The 27,890-nt window shown below is 32.4% G+C and overlaps 1 protein-coding gene across 4 annotated transcripts in view; it reads right to left on the minus strand.

The window, feature by feature from the left end:
• Positions 1–620: 620 nt before the first annotated feature.
• The window catches only part of LOC135126654 (peroxidase), a 53,317-nt gene continuing 26,047 nt past the window's right edge, over positions 621–27,890 (minus strand). Inside the window, exons 1-12 of one of the 4 annotated variants that reach the window (XM_064052697.1) lie at positions 27,497–27,594; positions 13,739–13,914; positions 13,487–13,683; positions 13,257–13,433; positions 12,986–13,182; positions 12,736–12,931; positions 1,919–2,264; positions 1,707–1,863; positions 1,485–1,655; positions 1,235–1,427; positions 1,076–1,181; positions 621–990 (exon numbers count right to left, since the gene is read on the minus strand). In XM_064052697.1, the coding sequence (XP_063908767.1) occupies positions 852–990; positions 1,076–1,181; positions 1,235–1,427; positions 1,485–1,655; positions 1,707–1,863; positions 1,919–2,264; positions 12,736–12,931; positions 12,986–13,182; positions 13,257–13,433; positions 13,487–13,683; positions 13,739–13,914 (2,055 nt within the window). In that variant the 5' untranslated portion in view covers positions 27,497–27,594 and the 3' untranslated portion in view covers positions 621–851. Of the gene's footprint in view, positions 991–1,075; positions 1,182–1,234; positions 1,428–1,484; positions 1,656–1,706; positions 1,864–1,918; positions 2,265–12,735; positions 12,932–12,985; positions 13,183–13,256; positions 13,434–13,486; positions 13,684–13,738; positions 13,915–23,029; positions 23,054–24,182; positions 24,327–27,496; positions 27,595–27,890 lie in introns of those variants that run through there. The other 3 variants (XM_064052698.1, XM_064052700.1, XM_064052699.1) reach the window with 3 other exon arrangements.

A 27,890-nucleotide genomic window follows, 5' to 3' on the forward strand; every position in this document is an offset into this window, starting at 1 on the left:
TTAACGTTTTTTTTACACAGACCCAAAGCAAATATGCTTTTAAATCCGTCGTAAATACTATGGTTTATTTACCAACGTAGGTATATCTGTTGCAAGGTTACACATACTTAAGTCTGAGGAGAAAATTTTAGTCAATATTTTATGTAAGTAGGTATGTATGAATAAATTAACACAACAGAAAATGATTTTAGTTATTTCAACGTTTTTTTTTTTTTTTTTTTTTTATTTGATTACGTTCCCCTACAGGCCGGTGGCCCAATTACAGGGGAACGGGGGACATACACAACACCCAGAGCCGGGCGGGAATCGAACCCACGACCCAAGGTGTAGCGGGTAAGCACGGAGCTACCTAACCCACCCGGGTCCTGAATATGAACTACTTATTAAGTTATTAGTTATTAACACTGTTGCTCCATGCAAACAATTTGTTCATCTTCTCGTATTTGCCTTATACATGCCCGTGACCGTTTTCAGGTAACGATATACGCTTTAATCACTTTGAATTCTATGAAACCCAAACATAATAAAATAAAAGATTTTATTAATACTGATATAAATAAGTAAAACTTATACATAACTAAAATATAAAAGTGAAATTAATTCAAAATAGAAAACACAGAGCTTGGGGTAAGAAAACACTCTGACAACACAACAAAAATAGTCTTATAAATAAAATTAACAATCATAGGGCACACAACAAAAATGAAAAAAAATAAGCATAATAAACAATTTGCTTAAAATTTGACTACAGTTTAGAGAATTTCATCCATCACAGTACTCTGTTCATGACCACAAAAATTTTGCAAAACTACTCTCAAATCCTTCGTAGTCCTCTTTGTAGTGCTCTTATATTATTTTTTTAAATAAAAGTCATGAGATAAATCTGGGGTATAATCATATGGACGATCAATTGGAACTCCTGTGTCTGAAATCTCCTTCCAAAGTGAAAGATCCACAAATGGCAGTGCTTCACATGGAGTCACAGGATTACTAAAAAATTACGCAAATACAAGTTCACACTCATCTGTCACTAATAATTAAATACTATTCATCATAAAATTACATAAAAACTTACTCGTGTGATATTCTTTCGAAGCCTCTCAGTTGCATGGACTCGATGTGATTTCCATTATCACATAATAACCTCGAGATACTTGTTCGGCGAATTGCATTCAATTGTTCTATGAAAAATTAATGTTTAGTATCTGATTCCCATTGCCAGCTTTTGTTTTACCTAAAGTGAACCCATCTAATTTATTTTCGAACCAAAATCTGTCTCCTACTCGTGTTCTGTAGAATTGCTCTGTTAAAATACAAAGAAAAGTCGGGCCGGAAAGAGTTCCTGGAACATGAGCTTCCAAGGAACCGCCAACGGTTAGATCGATATCGTCAGGGTTTTCGTATAATGTCTGCAGTTTTTGTACGCTCTAGGAATTACAATGTAACCATTACAATAATAATAACACTAACACACTCCAGCTTACATCCATGGTCATCACATCTAAAAAGTCTTCAAATTTGAATGCCTTCGGCAGTCCGCAGTAAGCTCTGTAGTCATTGTATGAGGCAAGTCCATGATCTCTGTTTCTTTGTATATCAAAGGCCTTCAAATCTGATCCAAACGGTTGACCGTTCCTAAACAAAAATTGTGTAATCTACAACATTAGATACAATAACTTGCAAATTTCACGGTAGTTGAATCTTACTTCACTATCATGGTAAGGATCTGACCCCAGTTCTGGTTGAGTAGCTAAACCTCTAGTTAATTCATCAAAATTATCACCTTCTTCTAAAATAGCAGGTCGATTGAACCAGTCACTTAGTCTCAAGTTTCCATAACTACTACGATGCTCATTTACCAAACTACAAGATGAATAATTGTTTGAAAATAAAATAAAAGTTGGAATTTAAAATTTACTCTAAGTGGCCCGCAATTAAAGAGTGGAAATATCTAAAAGCTGCGGTAGCATGTTCATTCAGAACAGTGGGATCTACATCTTCTTCATAATCATCGACGAAGCTATTGGTTTTGTAAATTATTTTATTTTTGAAAGAATTTTCCACACCTATGAAAATAGGCAGCCATTCGTAGTAAGAAATGAACTGGTGTTCCGCTATGCTGATTCTGCGAGCCTCTTGGAAAAGTCGTTCATCGTCCCAGTGGGGATTAAGTTTTGATAAAATGTCAGCTATTCTGTTATGTTCTCGAAGGAGGATTATCTGAAGAACGGTCAGTTGAGGGTTTTGATTTACTCGAGCGTCTCCTAAAAATTATGATTTATTAACTATTGTGTCTATTGTTCAAGCAATATATTACTCCAAACAGAGTTAAATAAATATTTTTACGGTGGAGTTTTTAACTTAATGATTAAACTTTACTAATGAATCAATAAAAATATCCATTCAGACCGACTACTGCTGTTGAATTTAAGAATACTGTCCAAATACAAGCAGGGCAGTACTTGTGTTGACGCTAATTTATTACAAAATGGTACGACGCCTGTGGGTTTTCTAGTATGTGCGACGATGATGGGTGACTCATCGTTGGTGACGATAACCTGACGGCGTTAGCTAAAGAAAAGCCTGGAAGCCGAAGTCACGAGAGGTTTTCCAGAACAAGCCTAGAAGCGGTGACGGTGACCTTTCGAGAAGGACCGCGTGGCTGTTTACCGTCGGGAGCAGTCAGTGAAGTCCAGACAATGGAAGCAGCAAGTCTAGTCAAATCCATTCCGGTCGGAATTATTGTGTACACAATCGCTGTGTGATTAGTCGTGTACATTTGAGTTACTAAGAAATAAATTGTTGAGTTTTACCAACGCCGATTTTTAAATTACCGATCAACCTGACAATAGTTTCACACTCTGAAAGAGGCGGTGAATGTTAGAAGAATTGCTCATAACGCAACCTACCTAAAATCTGCACGATATAAAGAAACATTATTTACATTATGTTTATTAGCGTTTCACTGCTCATAGAACAAGAAAAGCCGGATTTTCTTGTACTGTATATATCTGCTCTCTGTCATCGTGCTCTTGCAGTATTATGTAAAAGATAAACACAGCTAAGGAGCGTCAGGTAAAAACAATGAAGTAACGTCTTGCTGTTTTGTTAATTTACCAGTGAGTTAGCACAAATTACAAGAGTTCTTTTCATGAAATTGAGCAAAAACATTATTGGTACTTTACAATCATGGACACACGAGTGAGGAACCTATTCTTGGATTTACACCTGCCGAGCGTTGTTTTCAAACTTATCCTGCTTTACCAACCCCTTCAGCTTTTATTTTGATTGTCTTTATTAATGTTTTTAAATAAATGTGTTTTATTTTTGATATTGCCGCAATGACTAACAATAACGAAATTCTTGCACCCATTTGCGAGTTTAATAAAATAAGTATATTTTTTTAGTTGCTTATAAGTTCAAAACTAATAACAATAACAGAGCTTGACAGATTCCGCAAAAATAATAATTGTTGGCCTCACTTATGCTTTTTAAAATGAACAGGTTTATAAAATGATTTTAACAGTCCAGTAAATTTTTATGAAATATTGATTTAAACGCAAAAAGTAAAAAATGATAACAATTTTAATAAATTAATTAAACCAATCTTGAAACAGACGAAATAAAAAAAAATGGTTTAAAAAATTAATATTTTGTCATAGATTCATTTAATATAAACTTATGATAACTTCTGCCAATCTTCTAGGCATGGAGAGGCACAGATTTCGATGGTAATCTGCTGGTAGTTACAGCCATGCTTCTAATAGCAGTCAAAAGTTGTCGTCTATTTTCAAGGCTCCCCTTTGTGCCTTATATTTTTTTACCAACAAACCCCACATATTTTCAAATGGGTTTAAATCGGGACTTCGACAATCAAGAACGTTTATATTGTGCACCCGAAACCACCCTGTTACCCTGTGGGCTGTGTGAACGGGACAATTGTCTTGTTAAAAGATGAAATTGTTATTAGGAATGTAATGTAATCTCATAGAAGGTAAGGTTTCAAATATCCTAATATAAACGTAACTGTTTAATCTTTTCTGAACATGCAGAATTATCCCAGGTCTGTCCACCGACATTCACGCCCACGTATTAACAGTACGGTACGTTTGGATAAACCAACGTAACTTTCGTTGTATCTCGGGTTTCTTGGTCTATAGACCCATTGGGGCATGACTGAAAAACTTTCTCGACGGAGAATACCACTCGGGTCCAAAAGGCATTATTTTACACATTTATAACAGAAGTGGTTAGTAGTCAATATTCAAAATTTTTATTCAGTCTGAGAAAAAAATTGCAGGGAATAAATTTTCGAAGATCAAAATATCACCAACTATAAACTTTCATTAAACTAAAATTGCACTTTTCTCATTTTCCTACTGGATGATCGTCTTTCTCTTTTGTGGAAATTATTATAGTGGTAATAAATTTTCAAAATTGTAATATTTAATAAAGTATTAATAATGTTTTGTGTTCAAGATTATTCTTCTACCGATTCATCTCACTACAATACAAATTATCACAATTTATACGTAAATATGCCTACTGATTGTAATGTCATCTGTAGTCTGTAGTATATCTGCTTGTGTGGATCCGTCTTTACACACAGTGCCTCTAGTAGTCCCGCAAAAAAGCCTAGAAAATCAGCCGGGTCAAATTTCGTACATAGCTCACAGTCAGTGCTTTCTCCTTTTGATCCCCTCCGCAAATCCGTGGAATATGGCAGCTAGATGGATGGAATAACAGGAGAGAGCGTACCTTATTGTACCAATGTTAAATTTGCCGGTAAAAGAGCTCCATGAAACAGTCATTTATGAACCTTTTAATATATACGTAGCTAGGTAGCAATCGGTCAACAACGAAAGATCAGAGGCGATGTCGTTTCGTTTAAAATGGGTTCATAGGTAGTAAAAACGTGTCATTTTTTACTTAATTATGGAATAAAAACAAAAGTAAGAATAGCAACATAAAAACTCAAGTAAATTTTACTGATACTTATGCCCATTACCCGGTAATCGCTTTCGAACGCCACTGGAACAATCAGTTTGTCGGAAGAGTTGGAAGACCTATTGATGACCCTAGCCTAAAAATAGTCTACAATAGTAGACTAGTAGAGTTGCCCTATTTAGTAAAATTGGTCGGTGTCAATTCTCCAGTGACAGTTTTCAATCTGATCATTTCGAGTATAGTTTCTATATCTTCAGCTCTCACGTGTCTTCTACGTACAGTTGATAGTGATTACTGCTGGATTTTCATTAATCTTCTCCTGTATAGTTGAACTACTACCTCTGGTGAAACTTCTTATTTTCACTTCGCGGACTGTCTTATTCTCACCAGTAGACACATTCCCCACAGTACTGGCTCTTTTACATCTCCTCTTGGAACTGGTGATCGAGCACGATCACGTTTGAGATGTCCCTGGCGCTCACACCTATAACATTCTACGCTTTTCTTACAAAACACCTCATTCTCCCGTCTTCGCAATAGGACATCTATTTGCCAGGGGCGGCTTGTCCTGGAGGCAGGTGAGGCAGTGCCTCACCAATGAATTTTACACCTTATTAGGATTTTTATTATTTTTTATCCACACATTTCGCCAATAATTTGTGTTTTTTTTCTAAAATTTTAAAAATAAATATGGAAAATTATATTCTTATTTTTATCTCGGTAGGTACTCGTTTCTTCCTTAATTAAACAGCGCACTTAAACACTCGACACAACATGTATTTTGTGACGCGAATGAGGCAGACTCCAAGCACTGCTCCAAGCTTGCCTCTACAGCCGATATAGAAATCATGTCGTTAATAGGCAAGCAACCTGCAATACACTCATAAGCGGTATGAGTTGAAAAAAGACAAAATTGAGGCTAGCCTCATTTCCGTGCTTGCAAAAGAGATGGACAACAATATTTGCACGCGGAGAACGTGCGATTACAATGCAGTCTGCATTTGCAGAAGTATTCAAAATTAGGCCGTTGATTGTTTTTCCACAAATCTGTGTGTGTATAAATTGATTCCAAATTTCGGTAACAGAATTTTGTCTTAAAAGTGCCTACGTTTGCGTGTGTCGCGTTAGTGCTTTGTGCTTGTCATAATTTGATTTCGGTAATCGTTATTTAAGATTACGAGTAAATCGGAATTTTTCTCTACTAACGTTAAATGACAATGGCAGTTCTGTTTTTTCTACTTTCACATACGTTTTTAACTACTTGTATGTAGTTAAGGAATTAAAACAGCCGTTTCCTGATTTGAGTAAATCGATAACTGATCTATAAAAAAATTTAAAATAAATCCAGAGTATTTATGTTTTATATTTTTTTCGTTTTGTTTTTTGTTATAAATCAAATTAGATTTATTTTATGTTGTATTTGATTTTTTTCGATATGTTTTCTTTAAAGTTTATTTTAATTTTGTTTGTTGTCATTCCCATCCTTTCCTTACAAGAGTTCCTTATACCTTCACGTTGGTTCTTGGTGGACAGTTAAATGAGTTTACAAATGTGTTTATTTGACTAAGTAGAAAATACTTAAGTAATCTTGATTTATTTATATTTTGGAGCGTTTTGTTCTTTGCCTCATCAACTTTTCAAGTCATGAGCCGCCCCTGCTATTTGCTATAACAATTTTTCCAACAGCTTTTCCCTCTTGTTGTTTTCTTCTTTCTCTGGTTCTGCTATGCTAATTTTATAGCATATTCTTGTCCTACACTTCCAAAACGCGTATGAGAGTATCAGCTGATTGTCTGGCATCTAAATATGTACTTATAACATCTTCTTAACTTCAACGTCGCGAATACCGTTGATTAAAATTTCTGTCGAAAACCTCTCTTGAATAGTCGGTGGTGCTAAATGAATATGGTGAATATGCTAAACAGAATATGCTTGTTTCGACATCTACTGCGAATTCTTGTAGAGATTCTCCACCTTTCTGTGTTCTTGTCTTTGATTGGGCTACAAAAACTTTTTTAGATGTTCATCCTCAAATCGAAGTTCTAGAACAATAGTTAAGGCACTATATTTGCTTATATCTTCTTCAGACAAGGTTTCAAGTATTTCTAGCGCTGCACCTCGCAAGGCTTTTACCAATGCTCTTATGCTAATCTTCCCAAGAATTTGCCTTTATTGCTGCCTCAAACTGCTTCTTGTATGATGACCAAAGCGTTTAACCATCATAGATGGGTGGCTAAAATGTTATGTGAGTCGACATCACATTACATGACCTAGTTGTTGCTGCAGTTTTCATTAACTTTTTGAATTAAATTCTTCATTTTATTCTCCATTCGATCTTCTATAGTTTTCATTGTATCTTCCATATATTCCTGCACTGACTTCTCGAACTTACTTTTCAGCTGATGCTCAACTCCTTCTTTTACTTGTCAGTCCATCAAGACCACATTTTCTCCGACAAAATTTCTACATAACTTCCAAATTTCTATTTTTTCCATGTCTTTCATTTGTTCATTAGTGTCTCTTATTTCATTTTTGTCCACTTCCACGTCCATTTAAAATTTTTCAGAGAGAGACTAATTTGCTTATCTATTTTTTGTCCATCTTTTCCATTGTTGCATCAATTTTTTCGTTCATCACTTCTATTACTGCATTCATTTTCTTACGTTATGAATACAATCCAGTTTTTCCAAGACTCGGCAAGGGGGTGCAAGTCTGACATGTGAAAGTAAATGGTTAATACCAAATAGAGAAAATCCAGATTTGTGCCCTGTCAGGTACAATAACAGCATTTTTATTTTATTTTTCTAGAAGTATCCTTTTTAGACTTTTAGAGGCTGTTGGTAGGGAGAGGCAAGATCATTAAAACGGATCGTTTATTTTTGACAGAAAATCTTTCATTGAAGAAATAGTCTTGGTAAAAAAATTCACCAGTTGGTGTAAACGAATTCAGTAAATGGCTTAAAACTAGTGCTGAAAAAGTGGGACTGGATACAAAACGCCAAAAAGTCACAAATCACTCTGCACGCTCGTCAACTTGCAAAAGCTGGAATTGGCGAACAGCAATTAATAACAATTACAGGACACTCTTCGGCAGGATCTATCCGTCCTTATTTGCAGCTAGACAGTTCTCACCACAATAAAATTGTAACAACATTTAGACAAGATATTACAGCTGTCGAAAGTGGCAATAAAATCATCGAGAAAAAAGAAGATCGAAAGGAAAATAAGATTTATAACAATTGTACCTTTAATTGTTATTATTCTAATCAGTAATCAGTAATTTCAGTTAAAAATGTAATTTTGTATGTTTCATTATCATTTTTTTATTAAAATTCATTTGACAAGTTTGACTAATTAATTTGACATAATTTTTTTCTCTGAAAAACAGTGTTGTTCTCTAACAGAAGGATGTTTTTTCACTGAAAAAATTTTTCGGTGAATGCCATTGGACAAATTTCAAACAATTCTTCCACTTTATTGGTTAAGAATTTTCGAGTTGGATTGTCGGTGAGAATAACCTTAGGGTTATACTTTAATTTCCACTACCACTTTTTGCAGCAAATTATTAATTTGTGCTTTAAAAAATTAAAATTATTTTGATTAAAAAATTTTGGTACATCATGGATTTTGACACCACGTGGTTTTGACTTATCACTTTAATTTGTCATTTTTGACAGCATAATTTTAATTTAGCCATTAATAGTATATTATTTTATAAGGAGCAAAAGTCACTTTTCTCCGAATAAAATATACAATTTTTTCTTCAAACGTCTGCAATTAAATTAAAGAAGTAATTTAAAAAAATGGAATTATCAATTTTTTTAAATGAATGAATTAAGTTAACTGTTACTATGGTTTCATTGTCAACAACAAAATTTCAAAAAACAGGTTGCCCGTAAATATCGCTTAATTTATTTATTATCTTATACTATTAAACGAGCAAAGTTTGTATATACATATATATATATATAATGGGTTTCTCGAAAACGGCTCTAACGATTTCGATGAAATTTACAGGTTGGGGGTTTTTTGGGTCAAGAAATCGATTCATCATAGTTTTAACTTCTGAAAATTGCAGCTTCATACATTTTCAGCAATTTTCAGGCAGTGAACTATATTTGTTGCTTGGAAACATCAGATAACACTACACGAACACGAGATTGTTTTGTTTTAGATAAGTTTGGATGACAGTTTGACAGTACGTTTGATGGATGTACCTTTTTATCTTCAACTGTACGTAGCGAAACATACTCCACTGTACAGAGGACGTTAAAATTCACCTTCTGAGGTGAGAAAATTTACGGAAAACTAAACAGTGAGCGGATAAAAGGCACACGAAAGTGCATTGAATTGAAGTTATATTGTCAAGCATTCATTTCAGAGGCTTCCACGGTCGGAGTCAATATATGATCGTTTTCCGGGTTGGGACCGTGTTATTTAAGTTTTCGGGGTCAACGTTTCGCACACTTTCGTAAGTGGCATCTTCAGGAGCAGGGTTGAGAAGAGAAATTAGGAATGACGCAAAAGAACACGGTACGTTAACCATACCAGAGGCGAAACTCTTCTGGGAGTAAGAATGTGGTTGTGACCTTTTTATAGAGACGAGACAGAGAGAACTAGGAAAAAAAAAGAGAACGACACAGAGAGAGAACTTGAGTATAGTCTTTGCCATTTCTATTGAAACACCACTTGTTAATCGTAAATTTGGCAACGTTCATATTCAGACAATTTTCGAATTAAAAGCCGTTGTCAATCAACCGAAAGCTGTTACCAATTGCTAAATTTTGAGCAAAATCAACAGGTGGTGTTTCAATAGAAATGGCATAGACAATAGTAAATAACATTGTAATAAATGTCAAACAATAATTCCAGTTTTCTATTCTTTAATCTCTACATCAGTATCAGTGTTTAAAACAAAGACTGCTTATGGAATTTCTTTTTTAATGTGTATTTTTAATTAGTGCGTGTACTTCAAAATGCATACTATATCTTGAGCATTTACGTTCGGTAAAAGTAGCTGACAGAATTTTTTCTGTGGTTAAGTTGCAATCTTAAGATCATTAGAAATTAAAAATTGGCATCAGCTGTCTGATTTTCTAATTCAAATGTCAAATCTGAATTGTGTGGAAAAAAACAAAGTTTTTCTAATTTCAACACGCTTCGTTTCAAGAAAATCCTTAAATACAGCGTGGAAACAATTTCCCACAAAAATAAAGTCACAAGAAAGCCCATTTTAAAGGAAAAGAGACAAGAAATATTTCGTGTTTATCAAAAAATTACAGAGAAAAATGGACAAGGCTTGGGTAAAACGGAAACAGTTAAACTGGTAGCAGAAATAATTTTCCGTAAAGTTCGCTGGTGTTGTCGAGTGTTTTTCGAATTTTAAAATAATACCGATACAACGGCGCCAGTGCCGTTAATATTATAATCAGAATTAGAAAGACGACTGCGCAGATTTATATACCTACATGCTTTGTTGGTTCCGCTCTACAATTGGTTTTTAAGTTTTATATAATCGTTATTGTTTTGTAAGAGGGAAAACACTCGGTTTTGAGAATAATTAACTGTATGTAATACACGTATAAATTTAGGCTTCCGAAGGCGAATTTTTTCACATTTTAAACACGTTATAGCTACCAGAATCAAATTTCTAAGGCGGTATCTCGAATTGCGCGATAGTAGTGAAGATTTACTTTTCATTTTCTTGGATGAGACATGGATATACCAAAACGGATCGATGGTAAAATTGTGGATCCATGATGATGACATCAAACCTTGTCCTCCTAAAATAACTTGTGAAGGGAAAAGATTCACAATTTTACATGCGGGTTCCTCTTTGGGCTTTTAGAGGGATGCGATTTTCTCCTTGATTCAAAAATAGATTCAGCAAATTACCACAAAACCATCACATTTTTGATACCTACTTTCTGACATTCCAGTTATACATTATACACTAGAACAATTATGTCCGCAGTTACACAGCTTAAAAAAAAGTTACCAAATCTAGTTACATCTACCGAACGTGAATTCCTTATACGCATATTTATCTGTCCTAATCTGATCTAATACTACCAAACGAGCCGAGTGAAGCTCGGTTAACCAGATATTTTCTCATTAAAAGAGAAATATTTGCTACAGAATTGTTTAGTATGATTGAGTTGTAAATCAATTTACTCCACCCGACGTTGCAAAAGCCGCTGCAGCAGCCACAGAGAATCTTAAACCCCCAAAATCGAGAGCAGTCTACGAAATTGCTTGCAAATAATAATTATAATTTGACAGCTTTTTATTTTAACTCCGCTCGTGAGCGACATTATAGTATATTAAGTATTAAGAACGGTAACTGGTCGAAGGCAAAAGTTTGGAGACGGAGCGAAGCGACGTCTCCAATTTGTCTGAGACCAGTAAACCCCCTTAACGTTCGTGATGCTTATACTATTTTTTGTGCGACCATCAAAAGATTTGCGTCTTTTTATCAAATTCATAAATTGAAAGAATTTATATCAAACATCAACAAAGTCTTTCCGCGAGTATTAGTGAGTGATTTATTTGCTTAAAATCTCAATCATGAGTGATTCTGGAAGCAAAAATGTCGAAGTCGAACACGCATAGAATTTAAAATAAAAAAAATCTTGAATGCATGATTATTTACCGTTCAGCTGAACAGTAAGTAATTTACTTACCGTTCGCCTTTTAGTTGTTAGTCGTAGCAACCCGTAAACTGAACTTACTGCTATGGAAACCTATACGGTAAATGATCGAAAAAGCAATGGTCGTACAAAAAAGTATTTTAAAGCCGCTGGCCGGTGACGGCTGAAATGTCAGACTTTAGACAGGTTGATTGAGTTGATTAATGTCACGGTTTAATGACGTTTGGAGAAAAATACCTTTATTGCAGTTGTTAGAAAAGAAACAGAATGATGGAATTCAAACATAAATGAAGGAAATAAAAGAAAATTTCACTGAAATTGCCTTTTGGATGTCTGCGATCGAGAAAACCTATGTTTATAAAGCTGCCATAAAATTTTTAAATTGTGCTCTTGCCGGTATAGAACGATATGCAATTTTTCTGTTGTCGAAAAGCCTTTAATGTATCCATCAGTAGGCATTTCCACTTTTTCTTTAATTGTGTGCTGCGGCATATTGACAAATTTCGGTCACAAAAAACCAGTAATGTCACTAAAAACCAGTTCGAACGAGTCGAACGAGTAATGAAATTTTAGAAACGGCAGGTAAATGTCTGTGTTTACATGGCTGCCTACAATATTACAGACAAAAATATCCAAATATTTTAATTTTTTTAAGAAATATCCTTTAATTTTAAGCGTGACCTTTAATAAAATGGACAAAAGATGACCCATATTATATCCAGTAAAAATTTCAACTCTGAATCTTTACTCAACAAACGGGGTGTAAAATTTAACATGGGGATCCCTATGGCCACTTTTAAAAAAGAGCAGTGTATGTATTTAATCACTGCGCTTTGTAAATATGTATGTATTTTAGACTTGGGAGTAAACTTTCAGTAATAATACTAACAAAAATCATTACTATTGTGTCTGCTATATCCTATATCTAATCTAACGACATATTTGTCAATAAAGATTTAGAAGTATTTGACAAGCACACTGCACACACCAAGTTATGTTATGACATGAATAAGTTTGCGTGTAATTTTACAAAAATTATACTTATTCGAACCGATAGTTAGATATAAATCTGAGGAAATATTACGAAAAATCAATTTAACTAAATTTTGTTTCGTCTGATATTTTCAGCCGAGCGTACCTGCTAAATAACAAGCTTCTTGGGGACTTCTGATCGAACATACTCCAGAAGCATTGTTACTTCTCGGTGGCCACTGTTGTCCTCCTCTGAAATCAACCCTCAGTCTTCCTCCCTGGAACTGTCTCACTTGCTGATTAACTTGATCATTGTTGCCGTAGACTATTGATAAATCGAGATAGTGATTTACTGCTGTAAGCTGTAAGACAAACATCATGATCATGTGTTAGAACATTAAATTGTCGTAAATCACCTGTTCCGCAGGCTGATAGCCCCCGACGCAATTACGATCACGGTCGGTAATAGTTCTTACAAAATTCATGCATTTAGCGTTCGTTTGAGAGTGAGCGGGGTCATCGTTGGGCAAGAGGATGGGGAAACAGTGCTCTGGAATGTTGGCAAATTCGAGCAACTGTCCGTCATTAGTACAACATCTAGTCTGATGGGGTTCTGTAAAATAGTTTTCGTAACAATATGGTCACAGTTTCTTTCAAAAGAGCGAATAGTTGTTTTCTTTAACTTACGCGCTTGAGTACTTCCTGCAATCATACTCATATCGTGAGTTATAATTTGCCCATATTGCATAGCATTTAATGTAAATTTCGGATCTTCAATCTGCACATCTGGATAAATTAACAGACTAACAATACGAGCCCCTGGTAAGGGTTTTCCAGTCTGAGACATCGTCGGCGTGCTTACTTCTACACAAAAAGAATAATATATCCAAACATAAAAACTCGTACTTTTCTCTTACTGTCTCCATAATTTGGAGGTAACAATCTGGCGTAACGTGTTTGAGGCGTACCCAAAACTGGATTTCTTAAATTGTTACATGATCCGTCATATGAACGGTATGGAGTCTTGAGACAACTTGCAGGAGGAGTTCCACATCCCAGTGTTGACGGATCAGGTGTTGTTGTTTGTGGAGTTTGTGTAGGTGGTAAATAATTGCTAACATTTAAGCATGAGTTAATTTACTCAAATTTGTAACTAATTGAAAATTTACCTAAAACTTCCAAAACTTGGTACTTGCGGCAAAACAGGTCCTACTTGAGAGGGGTACGGTCCGAACGGTCTATGCCAATTTGGTGTGTGCTCAAGAAATATACTGTAATGAGCGCCCTTGGGTTCGGATCCAACTATGCAGAGAAAAAGTAATCCGAGGAAATCTTTTAGCATCATCTGAAATTATAACTGTTTAGAGATTCGATTCCACAAGCCTCTTGCCTAGTGAATGTGTATCATATGCAAGTATTTAAGTTGTTCTTATTTTCGTCAACGTTAAATTATTGAATACGGTAATGTCATTGTATGAAAGGTAATATAGTTACTTCTGAATTTCCAAAGATTGCAATTAATAAATAATAATTAAAAATGAAAAAAATGTCAACTAGGTGTACACGTTTGGTAAGCCATAAAACGCACATTGATTCGATGTTTAGTTTTTTGGAAAATTAGTTACCAGACTACTAAAACTATATCGACATCTTTTACTTCCTTAATTATTAATAAGTTGATAACATAACTGCGTATGCTGGTGTTAGATCGTTTGCCGGACTAATATTACTAATACAAACACACATTTAACATATCTACAGCTACATGTTGTGTAAAGCTTACTAAAGCAAGTATTTCAAAATAATGGTGCATATCTTCTGCAAGTTATCAAAGTCAGTGGCATATTGAAGAGAAAACAGATTGGAGTAAAAAGTCTGTACATATCTGAGAAGTAATAGAAATTCCCTTAAGGGAACTACTCTAAACTTTATGCTAGATAGGTAGGTATATCAGATTTTGAGGTAATGCATCGCTTTTTATTATTATTATTTTATTTATATTTATTTATATGTGATAACCCTGAATTTAGTAATAAGTTGATTCTTCTAGAAGAATTGTATTGTCCTGGGTCCGATGAATTTATTATTTAATTTGACAGTTACGGTCAATTAACTGTCAAATAAACTGTCAAATAGCCGGGATGCCAATATGGTTATTTTAAAAATAAATTTCATGGCCCACTCGGAATACTTTTTTCGATCATTTGTATGAAAATATTTACTTAATAATTGATTGAGATGATGCCATGAACCTTTATTTCCCGTAATGCCATGCATATGCAAAACTAAACCAGAACTTAAATTTTGTCACGATTTAAGCAACGGTAAAATTCGAGATACACCAGCGTTAGAACTCTTTGAGCCACGGAATAATATAACATATTTATCTTTCCAGTCAAACTGTCAAAAAATGTATGAGACAGAAAACCTTATTAGCACATGTTCGAATATAAATATAGTTATATAATATAAACATAATTCCGTGACTAAACTTGTATCTATTTAGATTGTTAGTTTTATAATTAAATAACAAATATGTTCACAGACAACATAACCGCATGTGGGTATGTAGCATAAAGATTAAAAGCAACACAATAATAATAAAAGTAAATTTATGGCGGTCCACACAAATTAATTAATACACATTTTGTCTATCATTACTACTTGCAAAAATTTCAAATTAACGCTATTTCAGCTGACTAATTATATTTTTTCCGGTGGCTCGTATGACGTGCGTATTTTCCTAATAACATACCTTTCACTGCTGGCTGTACTAAAATCCCACACACTATGTTAAAATCAGCATAAAATATAAGGATCGCTAAAAGTTAATAAAACTTTCATCTATATATGTATAACAATAACTTTTAATTCTAACACCACGCAACGATAGATAAGAAAATGTGCAAAAAAACTGCGGAGTAATAGAATTTTAACTACGAAAATAATTATGTTAAAACATTTTTTTAAACCCGTGTAACTTAGTGAAAGTCGTTTTTCTAGTAAAAAAATTAAGGGACATTTTTTATAAAGTGCTATAAAGAAATGGCAATATACGACAGCTCGTATTTCAATAAATAAAATATCACATTAAGCATATAAGCAACTTTCTTTAATCAGTTTAAACAGTGTAAATTATTATTATTAATTGAAAGGTATGTTAAAAATGCTACAGAAAGTTCATTATCCGGACGGCGAAATATATTTTATGTAATACAATCAGCGCGAGTTTTTACTCAGTAAATTTGCCCTTGTCAAAGACATTGTTATTTATAGATAAGTTACTATTACGAAATATGCACTTCAAGAGGTAAGTTAATAAATGGTTTAATTTTCTTTATTATTCACGCACTTTTGAAGGACTTCTTAATAAGAAAATATTTCATATATCAGCATGTTATTAATTAATTGACTGTAGATATTATTTACATGAATCATTCATTCTACTTATTATGCCCTAAATATAATAATTATTCTGATTACAAAATATTTATTAAGGTAGTAAGCTTTCAATGTCTAGTAATGTCGAACTCTGGCTATTTTTTACCCCGATTCGTTTATTTTCTGAATTTATGTTATTTCCTTACCTACCGAAAAACGTAAACTACGCTTCAAAAGCTATAAATATCGTGGAAAGTTTGTTATTGATGTTTCTTAAATTTTTTCATTCTTGCATTATACAATGTTATAAATGTTATATTTTAATGCATATTATGGGACGCTGCAGAGACGTGGGACGTCTATGTAAATAAATGCATACTTTGTGTTACCTAGATAATGTGAAAGTGATTATTAAAATTAAATACCTCATATGTAATTCTACATGCAATTTCGAACTATAAATAAGCACAAACCAGTTTACATAGGCATAATAAACAAAAAACTCAAGATTTCTAACGAACAGTTGTTACAGTAAATTCTCTTGTACAAAATACTACCACCAACTTCATAATTCATTTTCCTCCCAACCCGGATTAAAATGGGACTTTATATCCCCGTTTTTGATAATAAAGTGGTACTTTATTCCCTAGAAAACACAGTAAGAACAATTTAAGTGAAATACCAAATTTTATGCACAATTTTCGATTTCTCCGAAAGCAAATTGGACGTTACATCTTTAGCTCTTGCAGTAATGGCCAAAGGTATATCAAACTCTTGTCCAATGTTCATTGTTTCAATTTTTGAATGATTTTATTCATAAAATTAACTACATTTGAATATATATTTCGAGTGTTTTTTTTAACGCATAACAAACTCGTTTTCATCTCGTTTCTTTGATAACTGTCAGCCCACTTTATTTAAATGTATCAGTAACGTGCAATCGTCATTTTCGTTTGTAATTTATTGTTAATTTGGGAGGAAAGGTTTGTATGCATCTCTGGAATAAACTTTCTTAAATCCCTCGACTGAAGAGACTTACGGTCTCAGGATTAATGTGGCAGTTTATTCCCTTGATGCATAAATTATAACTATTACAAACTATGAAACATTTTCAGTATATACACATTCATCTTTAAGGGTTTTTTTTGCATTCCAGTTAATACTTTTAAAATTATTGCATCACGGAGATATGATGGGAGGATAGAAAATGGTTGTACTAAACACAGTTTTTGCACCGGGTCATCAATGGTTCTTCCATAAAGCATAAAGTGTGGTATCCGAAGCAAGCACACGATAAATGTACAAAGGGATGATTTTGCGGCCTGAAAACCTAAAATTCGATGCGCAAGGATAAATCACACTTACTACATCTATTCTGTCTTTATGATATAGATACTTATATTTATAACATATGGTAACCAACTGTCCCGATTCAAGCGGGACAAGTTTAGGTTGTTTGCTTGTTGTCCCCTTCAGAATTTCTGTCGCGATTTGTTCCGATTTTTCGTCGTCATTATTGTGCTGATAATACCAATACCATCTTCGGTGGTGTGTCTAGATTAAGAGTTAACAATATTTTTTCAATTTAAAAACAAATCTCAATAATGCATCGATTATTGGGATTGGTTGTATGGCCTATATTACCAAAAAAATTAATAACAACATGTGATATTTTACCAATTGAATTGTTAGTAACCGAGCAAAACTTAAAGAATATCATAATATCCTAAATTCTAATAATGCTGCCTTTATTAGCAACTGTGAAAGGAAGGAAAACTTATTTCATGCGTTGATCATGCATTCAAGTTTTAAACATTTTTGACGATTTAATAATATAAGTTGAAGCAAGAAATAATGCAGGATTTTTACCTTTAGTTTTGCAGAGCATGTTAACTGCTGAGTAAAGAAGTTAATCCAAATATTTAAATTAATAATGTTGCTCATTCTAACATCAAATAATATATCTGTTGCTTCCACGATCCAACGGATATTTCTATATTAACTACAATACTAGGAAGGAAATTTATTTAAGTCAAGCGATATGCAGAACAAGTTCCTCATGAACATTTCTTGCAGAGTAGAAAACCCATGACATAAGGAATTATACAATATTACAAAATTATAACTAAAAAGCATACATTTATTGAACTCATATCGACAGTCATTAATCATTCAGATTGTATGCACATATTTTATTTTCATGTTCCTATTTTTATTTATTGTAGGTATGAGACTATTTCATTTGACCAAAGAATTTAGAGAACTTGTATCCATATTTTTTTGTGTATTTGTTTTTTATCTACTTAACATATTTACAAACAAATACGTAAAGAATAACAACTACCAAATTTGTCAGGTGTCAGGTATTTAAGACAGTTGTTGTAAGTCAAGCTATTTATTTGTTTCAGTAAACACAACATGCACGTTATTTAAAATATTTTTTACAAATATGTGAAAGCACTGGAGTTACTCAATGAGTTTCAAGTTTATATTTTTTTAGAATTTTCAAATAGTTGCCATGCTAATATTAGAATTATAACATTTAATTTTCCTGTCCCACTTTAGAAGACAGTAGATCTGTCTGTAATACATATGTGCAATAATTTCGACAAAAAATAGAAATGCATATTCGGTCAAAGATCAGAAAGATTTTGCATTCCAAGCGATGACCAATAAATCCGCCCCTTTAAAATATACAGGTACATAAAGTTGTTGAATTTCCAAATTTGGCACGCCACATAAAAAATGTTGAACAAGCGTTTCGTCAAAATGTACCTATCACTTTATACGTATAATCAGTTTACGCGTGTAATTAGCTCTCAGTATTTCAGAAACTTATTCTACATAACCTTTCTTTAATTAAACATTCTATAAATGTTACATTATCAGTTATCACACAATTTATTATCTTCTGTTGGTGAGTACATACAATTTTATGGCTGATTTATAAACACAGGTTTTCTCGATCGTGGACATCAAAAACGCAATTTTATTTTCTTCATTTAGCGAGGCTAATTAAAGGGCAAGTCCAATAAAAAGCATTATGTACGTGTGACATACATAGCTTTATGTTTGACTCAACAGAAGAATTTATTTTTTCCAATTTCGACTAATAAAATGCTCATTTTGTATGTTAAATTTCGCTATTAAAACAATAGTTTAATCGAAAGGATGAATAAAATGTTTATAGCAACACTTCATTCACACTGTCATTGACAACACGAATAAAGTAAAAAAACTAAAAATTCGCACTACCACTGAAATTTTCGTTGCTATGGATGTGTGGATATTCAATTAAAATTTGCAACGCTTGATAGTCCACCTCCTGTAAAACAATCCTAATGAAAGTCCAGGAGCATAGTTTGAATTTGACCGTGACGAAAGTACAGGCAACTTAGACAATTTACCTTCTTCAAATGTTCATCATATTAGTAATAGTACAATTAATATTTATGTACATGTATGGATTACCTAAACAATAAATTTTTTGAAAAATTTTGCGAAATTGGAAAAAATCTTGTATGATACACGCGAATAAAAGAATTTTATCCACTCAAAAACATTATCACACTCAGCTTCGCCTCTTGTGCTAAAGTGTTTTTTCGTTGGATAAAATTCACTTTTATTCACTTATACCATAAATAGCTATTTTGCAACTTTTTCACCTCCATTTTAAAATTGTTTATAATGTTTAGTGGGCGCTGCAGTTGTCACTGTCATATGAATTGTGTTGCAGTCCAAATTACTTTACAGTCCAATAAAGTGGTAGATTATGGACTGTTGGAAGTGTTATAAATGACATCGTTATGACTGAGTCAAACATTAAGGTATTTAATGATTAATAGTACATTATTACACTTATTTAATAAGGCGATTATTGTGGCACGAATGAGTTTTGACCACGACGAGCGCAGCGAGGAGTGGACAAATAGAATGAGTCCCACAAGTCGTCTCTTGAAAAGAGTGTAATGTACTATTTTTCTACTTTGCATTATAAATAAATTTTAAAAATAAAGGGTGATTCGGCCTAAATGACGAATGTGATTTGTGGTCACCGGCAACACGAAATACATTATTCATTTATTCCTTAATTAACAATATAATTTATATATTTAATTGGGCTACTTATTATTAACAATGTTCACTAACATTTGGTTTCAACTTTCGACCACTTTTCGACTGCCCGGATAATAACATTGCCAACATAATCAAGGAAAATGTTACTGTTTTGCGTACTATAATAAAATTAAATGTCATTATTGTGAAACGCATATGTGTTTCATAATGAAAATATTGTTGACGCAAAGTAGAAAAATTAAAATTATGCTATCAAAAGTGACAAGTCAAAATGATAAGTCATAACATTCTATGATGTACCAAAATTTTTTAATCAATATAATTTTTATTTTTTAAAGCACAAATTAACAAAATGTGGTAGTGGAAATTAAAGTAAGAACCCTAAAGCTATTTTTACCGCAAAAATCATCCCTGGATTTTCACTCTAACAAAAGTTAACATGGGGCCTAAAATTTAACATAGGAATCCCTGTAGCCACTTTTAAAAAAAGATGCACTGTCTACAAACATGATCAAATGACAATCATGGATTTTTGAAGATTTGATACCGTTAAATTAAAAGTTTAAAATTCAACGATTAAACACAAATCTTCAAAAATCCATGGCTGTTATTCATCGTGTTTTTTACTGCTTTCTCGGTCCAACATAAATATCTACTATGTACTCCACAATTTGTTTTTGTACATTTTTAAATTGTTTTTAGAATTTCATTTTTTTAAAAACGTATTTGATGTATTTGTTGCTTCAAAGTGATTTATATCATTAAATTAACATTGGTCTAAGGTTATTTAGTCAGGACTTCGCTTCCCCGAGAAACACAGTCCAATAAATCCAGCTTCTTTGAAAAATTTTATTTTAAAGATTTATATGATAACATTGAAAGCTCCTTTACGTTAAAAATATATACATACATACATACAGTTACAGTATAAAAAAAGGCTCACCAGGGAATCGTACCCGCGATCTTAGCATAGCCATCAGGGCACTCTAACCATTGTACTGGCGAATGTCCGACCCGCGTATATTAGTTTAAAAGGCAAATTTTTTGTAAAAATTTGAATGCCGAAGAGAAAAACTCAAGGCGGATTCGTAAACTCCAAGCACAGCAGTAGGTATATATTGTTTTTGAAAATTTAACTAGCATTTACCTTATAATATTTTGAGATGACGTAACCAAATTGTTGTCGAGGATGATTGAACAAATGTTGTTTAGCGTTTTACCATCTACATGATATTCGCAACAAACATAAAATTTATACAATCGATCCAGTAGTGTCGACACGGACTACAGACAAACGAAAGACAATAGATAGACCGACGAAAACAGGAAATCTATTTTTCATACCTACTCTAGGGGTCATGAAATATGGAGGAAACATAAATGTAGCTTACGGTCGAGAAGTAAAAATTATTTAAAAATTTGAGAGTTTTGTAGTGATTCACACCATTATAAAAACTAGATATTTTGTTGTAAAACTTCACTTCACTTCATTTCAGATAGATGAGATTTCTCAAGAATTTGCCAACTTGCAACAAAATACGGTTTCAACCTCCGACAATGGTTGCTGCTTACCAGGAAAACCACAGTTTTCCCATGTGTTCAATTATGGAATAAATATCAGTTAATGAGTGAGAACATCATACACATAAAAAAATGGTATGCACTGAGATAATTTCCAGAATTTGCTTTCCAGCGAGCAAACATGAGACAAAATTTATCATACATTAGATAATTGTGTCCAAAGGATCGAACTGGAACTTTTTCAGTTGTTCGGTTATTAGTTATTAGGTACATATCTAGGTGGTAATAGAGCGTTTAATTATAACAAGATTTACCCACAGTAAACGAAGAGAAAGCAGCTAACAAATATTCAATGCCAAGAACTAATCACAGTCAATTATTTAAAGGGTGTCCCATTGAAATACCATAATAGTATGTGCTCACAAAATTCAATGCTGTCGCAAAATTAGAGCCTTTCACTATTTAAGCTATATTTAAGTGTCAGAAAAATCGTGAGTTTGCTGTTCTTACTTTAAACATATTGGTTTATTGCATTACAACATTTACAATGTTTAATTACCTACTCAGAATAACAGAATAACCAATATTTTATAATATCAACATATGGTTCATATTTTAGTGGTATCCTGTGTACTTAAGGAAGTTAAAAAAATACATTTTGTAAATTATTGTTTGTTTGTAAATTCTTTTTACTACGAATATGATCAAATGATTATTTTTGTTATTGCTAGTAGCTCCAATGACCTATTAACAAGAAAAAAATTTGACGGTAGTGAACCACAAAATTGCAAATGACTTTGGACCCTTTGTTTGTTGCTTTAAAAATAGACGACTTATTAATCCGTTTTTTTTATTTGTCATGTACCGCAAGTAAATAGTTTTACCGAAAAAGAAATGTTAGGTGCAATTGCCAATATAATCAAATCACATTGTTGACATTATTTTTTTTCATCTTTTAGAAGAGTTACGAAAAGCACATACCCTTGTTTTAATGTAGGCATACCAAATATTTCATTCTTGCGTTGCTCTTTGCCTAAAATGTTGTTATAGTTATAGTTAAAAAATTAGGTTTGTGAAGCTGAAGGTTACAGAATTTGTATAATCAGATCATATTTCTGAAAAAGGATATTTACTGCTTAAATTTTCTTGAATGCAAGGATGAAAAACGTCAATGGAATTTAATTTGTTTAAATAGTTAAATAATGAATTAAATGTCTGTAACTATTGCATCCGTTCAAACAGCGACGTGTTTAAATTCATTTGTTACGCTTTTTTGTAACAAGATCAAGCGTGAAGGTTTAATGAGTACATAAAAACTTTTGACAAGAAAGTAACAATCATTGTGGTGGTTTTAAGGTATGATATTATTTCTGTTTTGGCGTCTATTCACTTCAGTTGGTCGTATTTTCTACATTCACACTCTGTAATTCTTCGGGTGATTTATTTATTTATTTATTATTTTTTTTTTAATAGTCACTTACTGAGAGAAGGTTACAGCTGTAACAATTGCTACTAATTGCGGTATGTTTCATATTCCATATTAAAATATGCAAATATGAGCTGTTTTGAGTTTATACACGTGATCTGAAAAGAATGAGAGACATAAATCCTTTACTATGTATTTACAGAAAATTTACTTCCATTTTTATAATACATTCTTTATAGACATGAATAAAAACATACGTACACGGAAGTAGTGAAACTTGTTTGCTAATTTTGAACATAGTTTTTTAAAAGATTATTAAGTTATTAGAATTTAGTGCAAAAGAAAAAATAACATCTTTCGGGCGCTGCATAACCGCTACCTTTGAAAGTTAAATTTCTCTGATTATTCGCCTCTTTTTTATCAAATGACTCGTAATTGTCTCATAAAATCACCATCTACTTACAAAACAAATTGCAGTTTCGGTGAAGGAACCGTGGCAGTTATTCGTCACGATGACTTTCATTGTCGATGGTTTTGACATAGCAAAAATTATAAAGCAATCAAATTTATTGCTAGTGTGGCCTCTTTTCTTTTAATTAAGGTACAAACAAGATTTGAAGATATTCCCATTATAATATTGCTACATTAAATTTCAATCCAATTTGTAACACGTGGGGGGATTTTTCTAGAACATAAGGTTAACATTGTGCAAAGAATTATTTATCTCAAGTTATTATTTCTAAAAATGGGTTTTACGATATCCGTTAATGATCGTTGTTAATTGAGACCACAAAATTCACTAATTTGTCTACAGTGTATTTCCGTAATGATGAAACTGGCCTTTTGTATTACGCCGTAGTTGCATCTTTACCATTGACCTATTTTGACGGTTCAGTTTCGTAAAAAGTGAGTTTTAATTGTATTTACTTCAAACAAAAGATTTTTTGTAATTTGATGAATATGTTGCAGTTTTTAGAGGAAGCAATAATACCATGCAATCAAATTAATCATAATTTGTGCATCAGTTGTCCGAAATTTTGGTACATAGTTTTTCAATCGATAAAAAATTAAAAAGTGAAATGGAAGGGTCAACAACACCTTTGCATATTAGACAAGAATTGTAGGTTTGAAGAAACATATTTACATCTAATAGGTAGTTACGAAGTTGCTGAATAAAACCACGCTGATTATAATATGAAATGTCTCACCTTAACGACTCCAGGCTTGCATTTTATTAACGTTTATTACGAGATGATGTCACTGCAGTGACATTTGTGCATACAACTATAGTTTAATATTTTGGGAATAACATAATAAACATTTGTAATTGAACTAAAGGTCACAACTTTGAAAACAAATAAAAAAAAACAACACAGACAGTTCTGCATACACGGAAACAAATTTTAGGAAAATTTTACAAAAACGCTTGAACATGACTCGAAAATGTGACAGTTTATCTTCACAACGTTATCATGGGGTTGATAAATAATTAACCAAATTTTATCTATTTATTATCACCAAAATTTAATCTTTGATGATATCACCTTAAAAGTATGCTAAGTAAATAATAGATATATATCTATCCATGTGGTCTAGTAATCCATTCATATTGTGTATGTTAATGTGTAAGCGTGATCACCAAAAAATTGTAGAATCATCTTTTGTAATTTACCTAAAAACTGGATTTGTTTGATTGTTCTTCGGTTGCGAGGGAGGTTTTGTCTCCGTAAGTTTATACTCATTTTTTAATGCGTAACTGGTACTTAATGTTAAAATAAAATTGCCAGTTCAAAAAATGTGAATATCGCATAATATTAACAGTGTATCAATAAGAAATATTCAAATTTATTGTTAAAGTGTAAAGGTTTAACTAATTCACTCTCTTAATAGTTTTATCAAATTTACGAGGTTCCCATTTTACGTCACGTTAAAGGACTTCTATTTGAATTTCTACCCAGTGTATAAATCATCAGACTAAACAAAGTTTACAAGAGAATCTTAACGATCTAGAAAAAAAAGTTGTTATAATTGCGAAAATATGTTTCGCAAAACGACACAAACTTGTCACGTCAGGTTTGTCTGAGATAAATAAGTGATCTACTGAAAATTGGGAACATGTTTGTGATGTAACACTGAAGAACTTATTTTGTTCAAATATTTAATACAGAAATCAAATATTTTAAAAAGTAGTTTAACTAAAATAGCGAGTATAATTTGTAAATACATATAGAAAAGTAAATATGTATAGGTATAAGAAATGAATAATACAGTAAATTTTATTTTCCTTTACTTGATCAAATATTACATATCTAAAATGGATAACGAAAAATTAAAAATATAATATTACAAAACTGTCACGAATTGTTCTTTTCCCATATGAATTATTACTTAGCAACAAATTTGACATTTTTTTACACATCATCATCTGTTGCATTTTTATGTCTAATCTTCTTTTATATCTAACAGATAATAATTAAATAGCAACATGGAGCTAAAATAAAAACGAACAAGTATATGCCAGCTGAGAAATCTCATAAATTTTTATTACTACTTGAATCCTTTTTTTCTTGTATCCAATTTAAAAATATCTATTTACATTTAGACAAATTCTGAGAATCAGTTTAATACAGGGTGTTATTGAAACGTACGTACAACAAAATTGACAGTTCTTCGCGAAGTCTAAGAAGTTTGAAAAACTTATTTTGTGTTATCAAAATTATAAGGGGAAAATTAACCCTTATCCAACCTTTTAAGACGCTCCAGAAGGATAAATAGGTAAAATTAATTTATTTGAGTAAATCCTAGCAACTGTAACAATAAAACTTTTGTCAAGACTAAATGTTTTATTGTTTTATCAGAGGCGTACAACGAATTTGGACATAAATTTTTATATTTTTTATCTCTAAAAGGAGAACACTTTTACCTGAACTTTTTTTTACTTTTAGCACCCATACTTCGAGACCAATTGCCGATTTTATTTTGAACGTACCTTTCAATAACACGCTGTATATTAAAATAAATCGTTTCTTAAACTATCCGTTTTATTCCATCATACACTAGCAACATTTGTTTTAATACTCTGTGTTAAAACTGATTTTATGGGCATAATATTAAATTTCTGTAGAAAGAAATAATTACGAAAAATTAAATGGATATTAGATATATTTTTCACGGTTATTATTACATTTATAGAGCAGAATGAAACCTTAATACTAGTTTCAATGTATTATTATCTGCCTCTAAGAAAATCCAAAATTTTCTAAAAAATATAACCAATTTTGCTTTTAAAATACAGAGTGTATCATAATTCAATTTCATTTTTGTATAAGAGCTCTCATCTACAAAAATGGTCTGCTTATTACAACTTTTCAGATATTTTAGATTAGGTATGATATGTATTAAAATTGGGTCTCGGTGAGCCCTGAGTAACCGCTGACAAAATATGTTTTATTTTGATTTTGTTAGAAGAATCTTAAATTCGCCAATTTTTAAATGATGACTAACTACGATTTTTTTTTGTCATATAACAAATCCTGAGCTAACACCAAAGTGTAAATTATCGCTCCCAACTTGACGTTCGTTTGTATCTTTTTGGAATTTTCTATTACAGTTTTCAGACAAACAACCACTAATTTAAAGACATTTAATACAAATATGTAATAATGCAGACACATCTTTTCTTAACAAAATTTTATTAATACATACACTGCTTAGATGCGGAAATTTAGTAGTTGTGGATATTTTTTCATATAGTATATACTAAGATCACTTTAAATACATACTAATGATATTTTACAACTTTAGTCAAAGAACCCAACCCGCAAAACCATAATTATACACGTACGACCGCCAAAGACCGTCTGCTTGGGGCAACACAGGACCGTATGTATTTGTAATGAACGAAAATTCTGTAGGCACGCGACACGGTTTACAAGTTTACAAGGACCCTACTGCGAAAAGCCGACTCGGGATTGTTAACCAAATAATCCTAATTATGTCATAAAATTTTATTAGTACGCATATAAAGTGATCTTACAATACTAAACAATAATGCTAAACTTAACCTTTTATCTGTTATTAGAAATTATTATTCTTTTACTTGAAAATGATAGCTTTAAATAAAAATCGCAAAAGTTAAAAAAAAACGCCAAAGTTTACTTCAAAAAATTCTTAACTGTTTACATATAGGGAATTTAAAATCGTTACAAAATTGTGAATCATGTCCTGCCAGAATCTAATTGTCCAAATGGAATTTAGTAATTCTTAATTAAATTGTATTAATGTTATTTACAAAGAGCTCTTTTTTAAGATTCAGTGAGTACCTCTTTTACTAAAGTTAATTTTGGAAATTTTAACTCGAGGAATGACATGCTCGCCAATTGTTGTAACGTAAATATGCTATACACATTAGTTTTGTTTCTAAAATGTTTTACAAAAAGAAAAAATGTCTGTCTATTAACTTAGCAAAGAAAATATTTTTAAATTTATTACTAAATGTACTTGTGATAGTTTAAAAATCTACCTTTGATATTTATCTTTAACTCCTCAAAAATAATCCGGGTGACGTTCAGCACCACAAACACAACTGAACTTCGTTTGTGTACACCCCATCTTTATAACATTAACATGGAAAGAGAAAGTATATCACATTGGGCGGCCGCTCGTACTCCGGAGGGCGGCCAACGCACAGCGCGCGGTACCACCTCTACCAGCTCACCGGAAAACCGGAATTGCATCATCACGTACCACAGACATAATGCACTTGAGCTTTCTGCTGCTATTGACTCTTCGCGTAACAGATTTGCCACTTAACCGGCTGCGTAATTTAACCGGTTAATTAACTTGTCTAAAACTCTAATGAAGAAAAAATTGCAAAAACGTACAAAATGCAATGATTCGTTATACCGCTGCACCAA

The sequence above is a fragment of the Zophobas morio genome, unplaced genomic scaffold (assembly GCF_036711695.1).
Source record: "Zophobas morio isolate AGI-343-1 ecotype UQ-CSIRO unplaced genomic scaffold, CSIRO_AGI_Zmor_V1 ptg000011l, whole genome shotgun sequence".
NCBI lineage: Eukaryota > Metazoa > Arthropoda > Insecta > Coleoptera > Tenebrionidae > Zophobas > Zophobas morio.